The sequence below is a fragment of the Macaca nemestrina genome, chromosome 7 (assembly GCF_043159975.1).
Source record: "Macaca nemestrina isolate mMacNem1 chromosome 7, mMacNem.hap1, whole genome shotgun sequence".
In the NCBI taxonomy this organism is placed as follows: domain Eukaryota; kingdom Metazoa; phylum Chordata; class Mammalia; order Primates; family Cercopithecidae; genus Macaca; species Macaca nemestrina.
Window position 1 is genome coordinate 160,019,798 of NC_092131.1, and position 12,754 is coordinate 160,032,551.

General features: G+C 51.8%; 1 protein-coding gene across 1 annotated transcript in view; it reads left to right on the forward strand.

Moving 5' to 3' along the window:
* The window catches only part of LOC105491749 (phospholipase A2 group IVE), a 62,490-nt gene that overhangs the window by 26,645 nt on the left and 23,091 nt on the right, over window positions 1–12,754 (forward strand). The window contains exons 2-3 of the mRNA XM_011758418.2: window positions 5,660–5,732; window positions 11,544–11,680. Of these exons, the coding sequence (XP_011756720.2) occupies window positions 5,660–5,732; window positions 11,544–11,680 (210 nt within the window). The remainder of the gene's footprint in view (window positions 1–5,659; window positions 5,733–11,543; window positions 11,681–12,754) is intronic.

Sequence of the window (12,754 nt, forward strand, 5' to 3'; positions counted from 1 at the left end):
TGGGCATCAGACCCACCACTTCTGAAACATGGTTGTCAGACCCTTCCCCAGACCCCACTCCCACCCAGGAGCCTGATCCTGGGAGCCCTTCGGTAATTAAGTATTCTTCTGACTGATTTGTGGTAATGGCTAGATTCTTGGGGTATAGGGAGAGCTCCATTGTGGAGGCTGAGGCTTTTCCTCCTGTCTCTGCTACTGACTAGTCTAGCATGTGGCCTGGAGCAAGCTGCCAGCTGGTGCTGTACATTCACGGTGAGAGCCAGGTGGATGGAGTGAGAGCCAGGTGGATGGAGTGCATGGGTCCTGGAGACCTGCGCCCAAGTCCCAGCTCTGCCACTCCCGGACTGTGTGAGCCTGTTTGAGATGTAATCTCTCTAAACTCAGCCTTCCCCTCTGTAAAGCAGGGATAATGATGCCTTCCTTGGCGGTGGTTGGAGGGTTAGATAAGAGCATATGCCCAGCACCTAGAGCACAGCCCAGCTGAGCCTGCCAAGAGCGGAGTCATACATTTTGTTCCCCACCCCCACCCCTGCTGAAGGTCATATCTATAAAAGCAGGGGTGGGAAGGGGCAGCATTGGATTACATCATAGCCAGTCCTGAGATTGAAGGGGCTGCCTCTTTTCCACATGAGCTGGCATGGTCCCCTAGTCCCCAGTAGGTCCCCAGGGGACAGTGGAGTCCTGGCAAGATCAACCCCAGAATCCAGGCTGGGGAGGGGGCTGGGACTGTGTGTCTGCAGCCTGAGCAGCGGGGCCCTCTCTCTCCCCTGGCTTCCCAGAAAACTGCTGTCCAGGCTGTCCTCCCCATCCCAGCTGTACTGGTTGTCAAAGTGGCTAAATATACCTCTGTACGGTTTGCCAAATAGTTCTTGCCTTGAGCTCTAAGTCCCCAAGTGCTCCCTGGTCCTTACCCCAGGGCCCTCCCAGTGCCCCCCTGAAGGATGAATGCCTGTCCCTACTCCAGGGCTGCAGCCCAGCTGGCATGGTGCCTGATCATGTATGTTCTTAAATACTTTGACTCTTCACCCTGATACCCAATCCCAGCCAGGGAATCCTGTTCTAGAGACGAGCTTGTCTGAGTCCTTAAAGCTTTGGCCCTTACCACAGCATGAGCAACCCCGTAAACATGGGTTCCTCGGCCTCCCTGGTTTCTGGTTCCCACACACACATCACAGACACTGTGCTTTGCTCTGTTGCATCTTTCCACTCTAGATTAATTACCTCCAGGTCATGAATTTTTGCTCATCTCTAGCAACACTGATCGAACAGATTATATCAGAAGCAAAATAGGTACATTCATTGCAACCCAAGAAGGCCATTTCTCATAGACCTGGTTCCTGGAATGAGTCTGGGCCCCAGAGCTAAGTCCCATATTCCTGCTGCCTTCCTCCCGGCATGGCCCAGCTGGGAGGTCTCTCGAACCCCCTTCCCAGTCCCAATTCCGTGCTGGCAAAATGTGGTTGTCTCCTGAAAACTGGGTCTCTCCTGAAAATTCATGAGCTGGAGGGTGTGATCTGAGGCTTAAGTGGAGCAATCTGTGGCCACTGGAAAGTGGGGACCTCTCCAAGGACCTCACGGCTCTGATGTTCTCTAGGTGTTTAAAAAGAGAGGGATATCCTAGAATGCGTTGGTAGAAACAGCCAGTAAGAGTGCGGGCCATAGAAGAATTGTCAGAGTTTGGTGGCTATTTTTTAGCCTTGGGGAAGTGCTGAGTGAAAAGAAGAATCTGTCAGAAAAAATTGTTTTAAGGAGAAGAAAAGCAAGGAAGAGGAGATGAGGGCAAGCAACATTTGTCTTCCTGTTTGCCAAGTAAACAGATAATCCCAGTGGGAGAAACACAGGCTTAAGAGGTAGCATTGGATGTCTCTGATTCTAGCTGTGAGCCCGGCGTCAAAGGGCTTAGCCTCTGATTCTCTGTCTGTAAAGACGAGGCTAATAATAATTGCTTCGTGGATGGTTGTAAGGATTAAGCAAGATAATGTACGGAGAACCCGTACACAGTACCTGCGTATGGCTGGCACGCAGCAGATGCCAGCTGTTATTGTTGCTGAGTTAGAGCAGGAAGAAATGGTCACCTGCATTGGAAGGCACTGAGGTTAGATGATGGGAGTGAACTTGTCCTGGAAGGCAGGACACCTGGAGTGAGGTCCCGAGGGAGAGTGTGGCTATGCCTTCCCTGCCAGAGCAGATATGGAAGGAGGCAGGTTGGGCCACAGGCAGCCCCTCCTGGAGGCGGGAGAAGGGCTGTGATGGCTGAGAGGACCACGAGACCTGGGTTCAGAGCCCTGAAACACTGGAATATCCCTCAGGACGGACTCCTCCTGGGTTGAAGCCCCCACAGCTTGGACTCTAGTTGCCCTCTGAGAAAGTGGGCCGGTGGGCACAGGTTTTGCCAAAACCGCTTGCTGGTGACAGTTGACCCTGCCTCCTCACCGCGCCAGCCCAGGGTGCATGCTGCACTCAGGCAGAGTGAGAAAGGAGGAGTGAACCGTGCCTCGGAGGTCTGGCCAAAGGCCAAAGGCCATAGCCACGTCTGCAGCACAAGAAGAGAAGCGGTGTGCATGGCTTTTGGCCCAAATCTTCGGCTCCCAACAGAATGCTGTTAGAGCAAGTTATTGACCATGAAATGTTCAACATTGCAGAGTTGACCTCACAAAATAAATCTCCAGACCTATAATTGAGTGTGAGTTTGACTTTTGCCCTGATTTTGAGGCAGCTGTTGAGGAGAGGAGGAGACCTTAAAAGGAGCTAAATAACGTGACCTTCCCAGAATTGGCATTCTGTTGCTGATCAGAATTAAACCCCAGGGGCCGAGCGCGGTGGCTCACACCTACAAACCCAGCACTTTCGGAGGCTGAGGCAGGCAGAATCACCTGAGACCAGGAGTTTGAGACTAGCCTGGCCAACATGGTGAAACTTCATCTCTACTAAAAATACAAAAATTAGCCGGGTGTGGTCGTGAGTGCCTGTAGTCCAGCTACTCGAGAGGCTGATGAGTGAGAATTGCTTGAACCTGGGAGGTGGAGGTTGCAGTGAGCCGAGATCCTGCCGCTGCATTCCAGCCTGTGTGACAGAGTGAGGCTCTGTCTCCAAAAATAATAATAATAATAATTAAGCCCCAGGAAACCCCAGGAAAGTCTGAAAGGACCAACATCAAAAGATTGCCTAGCCTGGGCAACAGAGTGAGACCCTGTCTCAAAAAAAAAAAAAAAAAAAAAAAAAGGAAAGATAAAAAGATTGTCTCTGAGTGGTGGGATTATAGAAACTTTTTTTCTTCATACCTTGTTTCCCCTGTCCCCAATCCCAACAGTATTTAAAGAGAGAAGAATTGCATCCTCTTAAAAAGGTATAAAGCGATTCTGGCAACACGGAGTAGAACATGCAGGGTGGCGTGTCGAGGGTGCCAGTTCAGAGGCTTCTATAAACATAGACATTCGGTTGGTAGGCATTTACCAGGGGCCCAGGCAGGGAATGGATGACAACAAAGACTCATCTAAGCCCAGATAAAACTCTCAGCGAAGGGGCTTCAAGGCCTGAGATTCCAACAGGAAAGGCATGAACCAAGAATAGAACCAGGACTCCTGAAGAGAACAGGCGCGAGACTGCCCCTTCAAGGGTGTGCCAGCCGAGTGGAAATGCACCTCAGCTTGGCAGCCTTCGGCCCCTGGGGACCAGAAGAGGTTTCCAGAGTCCAGGAGTATGATTGATGGTGGGGAGACTTCTGCAGCCAGCGAGAGGTCCCAGGCCTTGACAGCAACAGTCTGTGGCCAGCTTGACCTGCTCTCCCCATCAAAGCCACTGGCCGCCATTGCCTTTAACCTCTCTGTCTCCGACTCGTATTCACCCCTAACTCCCTAGCATCTAGCATAGGGCCTGGCACACAATAGGTGCTCAAAAATATACTCTAGAAGATGATTCATTCATTCAGAGGAACAATCAGAGGGCTGGCACCCTCAGGGCAATGGAGGCAGGGCAGTGAGCACGCAGGCCCTGAGCTCTGAAGACAGGCCATGGAAGAGATGCCGGCCAGGAGAGGGGTGAAACGAAAGCGGCTCCCACAGGCTTAACGCCTGGGGCCGAGTGAACAGGCAGAGGGGCACTGGGAGAGAGCTGCGGTCCCTTGGTAGGCAGGAAGGGTGATCCCGCGACACTCTGCAGCTGCAGGGTCCGGAGAAGCTGGTGTGGCTGGGAAAGGTGGTTTCAGGGCCTCTGGGAGGCAGAAAGTAATGGGTCCAAGGGGGACAAAGTAGAGCAGTGGCTGCTGCAAGACTCAGAGTGCTGGGGCAGCTCGGGAGGGGCGCAGGGCCTTAAGGAACCACAGCCACTGCTCCGGACACTGTGGCCCGGGGAGGGCTCTGGGTGTTCCTTGAGGACATGGGCTTGAGATGATGGCAGAGCCCCCAGGAGGTGATCAGAACTAGAAGAGGGGTGGGACGGCAGGAGGAGCCATCAGCACCGAGGGGGCAGCGCTGGGGGTGTTGCTGCACCCCAGTTGTTAGGACAAGGTGCTAGGGGAGGGGGACACCTCAGGGCTCTGGTCCCCTGGGGATATCGTGGCCTGCAGAGGCGTCTGACAGGAGCCAGTCATCAAACCAAGGACTACTTGAGCTTTTGCCATCAGGAAAGAGAGGTCACCGCAGACCAGCCAAGACTCCACAAGGACCTCTTGTGAGAAACGGAGGAGTGGCGAGAGGCGGACTGTTTCCTGGGAAGGAAAAATAGAGTGACCAGAAGGACTTGCGGGAGGATACCCTGGGGAAGAGGCCCAAAGGGCAAGGGAGATGCAAAGGTCTGGGCTGGAGCTAAATAAGTACCAGTGGGGGTGAGCCCCTGGCACATGGTCTCCCAGTGAGTAGATGTGACCGTGCATGATCAGTGTCTGTCAGCCCCTCCTTCCCACAGCCACACTGTGCCTGCCTCCCAAGCAGGCTGCCATCTGGCCTGGGCAAGGGCAAATATCTGCACGTGGGACAGTAGGAGGAAAGTGCTAATAAGCAGTGAAGAAAGGAGAGGGAGAACACCTCAGGACTCCCTTGCCGTGGGCATTCATTCTGTGCATGGGGCTGGGACATTCATTCACTCACTTAATGCACATGTATTGAGCACCTTCTAAAAATGAGCATGCTGTAGGTACTGGAGGTACAAAGATGAAAAACCAGTCAGGGTCCCAGGCTCTCTGGAGCTTCCAGGACCTTCCAGGCTGAAGAACAGACAGAAACCCCAGCAAACAATGACAAAACAGCATGGGGAGCCTGGCAAGGTGGCTCACGCCTGTAATCCCAGCACTTTGGGGAGCTGAGGTGGGTGGATCACCTGACATCAGGAGTTCAAGACCAGCCTGGACAATATGGTAAAACCTCCTCTCTACTAAAACTACAAAAAATTAGCTGGGTGTCTGGCAGACATCTGTACCTCAGCTACATGGGGGGCTGAGGCAGGAGAATCGCTGGAACCTGGGAGGCAGAGGTTGCAGTGAGCCGAGATCGTGCCATGGCACTCTAGCCTGGGCAACAAGAGTGAAACTCTGTCTCAAACAAAAGACAACCAGCCTGGGGGTTGCTGTAATGCAAGTGGGGAGGCACAGAGGGAAAGTCTCCCCCTGGGCAATGGCCTTGGGGTGATGCTTGAAGACTGAGTCCTCTGTCCTCTCCTTCCACAGGAGGGGCTGTCTCCATGCCACCTGTTGACAGTGCGGGTCATCCGGATGAAAAATGTCCGGCAGGCTGATATGCGTAAGTATCCACTTCGTTTCTCTCTTTCTCCTCTGCTTACAGGGTCTGGATGGAAGAGGCCCTGGCTGGAGAAATGGTCAGGTGGATCCGTGTGTGTGTGTGCGCTCGTGCATGGTGTATAAGTGTGTGTGTGTGCATGCATGTGTATTCTGTACTCAAGTTGTAGTTCAGACTTCGGGGTTTCTGTCACTCTTCCAGGCCCCTCATTCATGCTCTTCCCTCGGCACTACCCAAGAGCTCTGTTTGCCCACTGTCTCCTCCCCACTCTCTCTTCCTGGAATCGATTTCCAAGAGCACCAGCTCTGCCCACACAGAGCACTCCTTGCTTCTTCTTTCGTTTAGGGCCTGTTGGGCTGAAGTGGAAGGGGAGGTGCTTAGGCATCATGGAACCAGCTGCCAGGTGACTCCCGGAGCCCCTTCTCAAGACAAAGATCTGAAACGAGGCTCTGGGGGCCAGGCCAGAGCCCACAGTACCCAGTTCTACAGTTCAGCCCGTGGATGTGGCTTGACTTAGCAGGGCTGTTTGTGCAGTGCTGGTTCCTGGCAGCCCCAGCCTCCCGCTTCATCCCAGAGCCTGCTGCATTTCCAGGCCACAGGGGTCAATGGAGGCATCTCAGTGGGCAGAATCCTCCCCACCCCTGTCTTTGGGTGGCATTTTAAGACATCATGAGAACCAAAAGCCCCTCCCCACACTGCCCACCCCTGGCCCCATCCAGAGAGGAAGTTGGCCCCCAAGGGGGAAAAAGCTCTATGTCCAGGCCCCACAGGTAGGGAGCATTCCTGCTCACCGGTAACCACACAGGAATGACTCAAGGGCCGCAGGGATCCCCAAAGGCCAGGGAGGGCCTGAGAGGGGCAGAGAAGACACAGAGCCCTGAGATTGAGCGTACATTTTAACAAGAGGAGCTATCTATGTCCAGAGCAGTTATAGAACAATAGGAGACAGCATTTCCATCTTGTCACCAGGGAGTTTAGAGGCAGAGGAGAACGCTGAGAGCCGGGAGTGGCCAAGAAAAGCTGCACAGAAAGCCTGGGGTCTGAGAGGGGCAGGGCCTGAGCATCTAGAGGCCTTGGGAGTCCTACCTTGGGGAGAGGCTGTCCTGAGGGAGGGAGCCACACCCTCTAAGCACCTGCCTGGTTGACCTGTGGCCAGACATCCACACACTACCTGATGCTCCCAACAACTTGACTGGAGGCCCATTTTGTAATGAGAGGTTAACGATTGCCTAAGAGGGAAGTAGGGTCTGATCCCAGGTCTGGAGAGTGTGGGAAGAGAGGAGGCAAGCCAGGTGTGGAGAACCAGGAAGTGAGGCAGAGGAGGGATTGGATGCCTTCAAAGTGTTGGGGTGCCTGAGGTCTTGAGGAAGAGATTGCATGACTTCCTGAGGGCTTGTATGCAGCTTGTGCTAGAGTGCAGGTGCGGAGACTCTGGAAACTTGTAGGAAGCTGTCACTCCGATGGAGGGCTAAGTGTGAATGGGTGAGTGTGGGAGGGCCCTGAGCCCCAGAGACAGCAAAGAGATCAAGCAGGATTCCAGAGACAGAGCCTCTGGAGAGCAACATGTCCAGAGCCTGCGCCAGCAGCAGTGGCTCCAGTAACCTCTAGTTTGGGTCTGTGTCTGCCAACTGGCCAACCAGAGGGCCAGGGACTTTTCCTCAAGCTTCTTGGGGTCTTTCCCAGCCCATCAGTGAACAATCTGAGGAGCCAGGGAATGTCCTCTGGGTCCGAGACGTGGCCACTTCTCTTGCCTTTCTTGTCCATACCTCGGTGGCCAATCGGACACCATCCCACTCTTGGGCAGAGTTCACCCTCCTCTTTGGGACAGTCCAGCTCCCACATATCCACAGAAGTGCTTACCTTCCTCCAACTCCTTCTGCTTTTTCTTTTTTATTTTATTTTATTTTATTTTATTTTGTTTTATTTTATTTTATTTTGAGACAGAGTCTCACTCTGTTGCCCAGGCTGGAGTGCAGTGGCTCAATCTCATCTCACTGCAGCCTTGACCCCCTGGGCTCAGGTGATCCTCCCACCTCAGCCTGCCAAGTAGCTAGGACTACAGGCATGCACCACCGCAACTGGCTAACTTTAAAAAAAAAATTTTTTTTGTGGAGACAGGGTTTCACCATGTTGTCCAAGCTGGTTTCAAACTTCTGGGCTCAAGTGATCCTCTGTCTCAGCCTCCCAAAATGCTGGGATTACAGGCGTGAGCCACTACACCCAGCCCTCCAACTTCTTTTGAGATGTATCTGTCCCAGCCCCTCCAGTCACCTGGCTTCATGTCCCCATCTGCATGCCTGCACCTGCATGCCCAGACCGCCTATTGTCCAGGGCCCTTTCTTCTGTCTTCTTCCTGCCACACCTGCCACTCAGCAGGTGATGGGGTGTGAGGAAGGGCAGGCAGCTAGAGAAACAGGCTGTGGTCTGGCTCTACAAGCCTCCTCCTGCCTTCCCTACATGCTCATCGGGCAGGCAGGCTGCCTTTGGGCGATACCTGGTCCTCTTTGGAAACCCCCTTGTTGCTTACGTTTTCCTCATTTCCCCTGAGGAACAAGGCAGAAGGCACATGTGGCATCTCAGGGTGCCAGCCCCGGTCATGTCCGGTCTGGATTCCACAGTTGCTGCAGGCTGGGCTGTGTTGCTACCTTGCCCGGGTTAGATTAAGACTATCCTGAAGTCTTTCAGGTCCTGGGTTACTCTTGTCCCCAATTTTTCCCTTCTGGTTTGAATCCAAAATAAACAGCACTTCCATTTAGTCTTGTAACTTGTGCCTGAGTTTCCTAAAATTTCGAAGAGGCCGAATGGCAGTGAATACTCAGATTCAGGGCTGACTCCTCCATAACCGAAAGAGCCCTGGGCCAGGACGGAGGGACAATCAGGCCTGGAAACCTCCCACTGGTCAGGAGTTTTTGTTTCTCTTGGGAAAACGAATTAAAACCCAAACCAGCACCCCAAGGGATATCAGACAGGTGTCTCCAGAGGTATTAGAGAGACAAAGTTCTGAACATCTATAGAGATGATTGAGTCATCTCTGCCACCCACATTCCAGGAAAGGAGAGATGTCATTCAGATGACCAAGCCCTCTGTCACTCCACTAGGAACAAGGATTAGAACCTATCTGTGCCTAAGAAATCCCCATAGTCCATGAAATTCTCAGAACCAGGTCACAGTTGCCTAACCATTCATTGCTGGGGGTGGGCAGGGGAAGCAACTCTCTGCAAAAGAACTGAAAAAGTAGTGCTTGGAATGTGGGTGTCTGATCAATCTTGTCTCTGCCAGGAATATTTCTTTATCTTAACTAGACATTTAAGCCTTAGGCCAAAAATACTGAGTTTTTATTTAATGGGCTTCATGGGAGAATTTTAGGCATGGACTAATGATAGGAAAACAATTTTAGAGGGAAGGGACTCTTACAGGGTCCATTAAATTGTGCGTGCGAAGCGCGTTACAGAGCCAGTAGGTGTAGAGCTGGCCGGTCCCTGCCTGCAGGCTGCCAGCATACAGGAGACAGACCTGAGGGGTGTGGTCCAGGCCCGGGAGGAGGGGCCAGTGTTCTGGAAAAGCTAAGGGAGGGGTTCAAGAGGGCTGAGCAGGTCCCCGGTGAGTCTCCCTACCAGCAGAGCAATGAGACGCGCTGACCTCTTACCTGTATCTGCGGTGATGTATCTGTACCTGTATCCTGTGGCCACGTGTATAGAGACAGCTGAGTCTACCTGTTGTTGCAATGCAGCATAGGGGCACTCCCCAGGGGAGGAACAGAGGACCCTGGGCTCAGGGGTACCTGGCCCAGACTTGGGTGCTCAGGGAAAGCTTCCAGAGGAGGTTCCTTCTGAAGCCCCAAGGGGCTAGCCAGGAGAAGGGTGGGTGAAAGTGGAAGAGTGTTCTGGGCAGAGGGAGCTACATGTACAAAGGCACTTTTGAATACAAGTGACTGTGTTTGGCTGGAGTCTGAAGTGTGAGTGCGTGTGTGTAAGTTTGAGTGCATGCGTACGCGTGTAAATGTGTGTGAATACGTGTGTGCACACGTACACATGCTCACACACAGAGGGCAGGGGTGGGGTATTAGGGAGGGTGGAGAGATGAGGCTGAGGTTGGGGAAGTGAGCAGCACAGCCGCTTTGAGTGGCTGGGACTCCTTCCTGAGGGCAGGAAGGGAGGGAGCCCCTGGAGGATCTTAAAGTGGGGAGTGGCACGGTCATATCTAAAAAACTCCCTGTGGCTTCTCTGTGGAGAAAATATCAGAGTAGGGCAAGACAGGAGATGGGAAGCCCATTTGGGAAGTGGCCCCAGAAATTATGGTGGTCTACACCAGGGCAGTGGCAGGACAGATGACAAGTTGGGGGGCCCAAGAGAGACAAAGGGTTAAATCAACTGAATGTGAGAGTCAAGGATGACACTGGTTTCTGGCCTGGACACGTGAGTGATGGTAAGGAAGAGCAGGTAGAGCATAGAGGGGAAGAGTAGGGTGATGAGGTCATCATTTTCTTTTGATTCTGTTGGGTTTCAGTCATTCTTTTTGTCTGGATTAAGTGATTATCATGACATCTAAAGGGTAGTGTTATCTCACCTTTCTTCAATAGGAGGAGGGCTGTGAATTCCAATTCACTGAATGATGAGGCCTCAAAGATCAACCAGATTTCAGGGATGAAATCAGAAGCTAGGAACGCCTGTGATTTAGATCAGGGCTCTTGATTCTGATAAACCTTTCAGTGTGGTGACAATGTAGGGCGAAGAAAGCCCTGGCTCCACTCTCATCAGTGACTATTAATAATTAAAAACTAGTTTGAATCAGTCCTACTAGTGTAGAACTCCCATCCTCCCACCAGCTTTACTGTCGAGAGGATTCTCTGACGCTGGAAACTGTGTTGGCTTTCACCATTTCCTATGTATCTGGTGTGTACCCTGGGACTCACCCTCACTGACTGCCAGGAGAGTGACAAGGGCAGTCATGGCCCCTCTGTCTCCCTCCTCCCAGGTAGAATAGAGCAGGGAGCCAGCCTGGACTGCTATTTTCACCCTATCCCTTCTGCTGCTCCAGGTGGAAGACTTAGGAGACCTTCTGTCATTTTGGGAGGGCTTGTTGGAGTCAAAGTCTCTGTTCCTTCTCCAGAGCATATCCAGCAACATCACCCTTGGGTTGTTCATTTAGAATGAAAAAGAAGTACGTGGCCACAGAGGGGAGGGTTTCTTGGGCCATAACCTCACGCTGTAGATCAGGGTAGGTATGAAGAGCCTGGCTGGATGCAGTGGAGGCATTAAGCCATATGGAGATGGGAGTTCCTGCTCCTCAATCTTGCTGAATAACTAGTTTCACTCAAGCCCTCGCCCACTGGGGCCCTTCTTCTTGACCGACTCACGAAAGACTGTTCCTTCTCAACCTCACTTCTCCGCAGCCCAGAGGGAGTGCTTGGCCCTACTTTGGTTTTCCTGGTCCCTGGGCTAAGACAAGAAGTAATCCAGACCCTTGGGGGCTGGTCTTCCAGATCTTACCTTGGCAGAGGGAAAACTGTGTGACCATACCTTGTCCCAAACCAGCACGTGTTTGCTCAGAGACAAGGGTGCTTCTAATAAGAGCCGGAGGCCATCTGTGTCTATGAGAATGGCCAGTGGGACTGGGTTGCTCTCTGTGAGATCCATAGCCTGCAGTCTGTGACTTCTTGGGGATCTGGGTCTCTGGAAAGTTAGACCCATGAGTGAGGAGAGGAACTGGAGCTGAGATGGGGCCTGGCTCTAAAAGAGGCTTGCCTGAAGCTCCCTTTTGACTCCACATGTTCTCTCTGAACCTGGATTGGTTCCATTTATCTTTCTCGGACAGTGAGTCAGACAGACTGTTTTGTGAGCCTCTGGCTGCCCACCGCCTCTCAGAAGAAGCTGAGGACAAGGACCATCTCCAACTGCCCAAACCCAGAGTGGAATGAAAGCTTCAATTTCCAGATCCAGAGCCAAGTGAAGGTGAGACATGGAGGACTGCACCTGTCTGCCCTGTCTGCATTTCTACTCCCCTCTCGCCCACTTGTCCTTCTCTTTGCCTCTGTGTTCTTATGCCTCTTTGTTTCTCTTTCTGCCTACTTCTTGTCCTACAAACCTGTCTTCCCACTTACCTACCACTTCCTTCTGCTTGTCTCATGTTTGCCCCTCTCTGAGTCTATTTATCTTTCTAGCTTTTTCTCCTGGTCTCTGTTGTCCTAATTGTTGCTGAAACTAGGTGTCTCTTAATCCAAAACTTTGTGTTTCCAGAGTCTTCTCCAAGCAGGGGAATACACAGAGTGGAAGAACCATTCTATTCACTAGGTCTGAGGCCAGTCTAATTCCAGCCAGAGGGTTCTCTGCCTCTTAAATTATTTTCATATTGCTTTATTATTTCCATTTCTTTGGGTGTGTATTCTTTTATTTGTTGAGTTGTTTCATAGGATTGGTCTTCAGATATATGATGACTCTAAGTTGAGTTCACATCTCCCACGGGATAATTATCCTTTGAGCATCCTGAGTTGTGACAGCCTCAGAAGAGATCCCTTAAGACAAATTTGGCCTCATCATAGTGGCATCAGCCCCAGTATGGAGGTGCTTGAGGCTTGACAGCTCCACCTTACTGCCTCCATGTTTTAAGGATACTTATTTATTTTTGTTACGTGATGTATTCTTTTTGTTTTTAAGAAGGGCTTTAGACTTACTATTTTGTAAATATCTTTTCTATCATATATGTGAGTTTGGTAAGGGAGGAGGATTTGGATGTGGGTTCAGTCTGCCATCTTGAAATCAGAATTTGAGCTTCCTTTGGATTGTGGAGCTGCTGGGTTGGTTCTGGGACATACTTGGGTTTCTAGTAATTACAAGATCAATAATCACATCCAGTTGGGAACCTACAGAACCACCTTATGTCCACTAGATGTATTTAAGAGGCAGCCTCAACCCGCCTCTCCCAGGATCCTTGGATCAAGAGGCCTTGGAGATTAGTCCATGTCACCTGAGAACATTGACCTCAGAGTTCAGCCAGATGACAGGGTAGCTGCTTTGGGACCATCCATG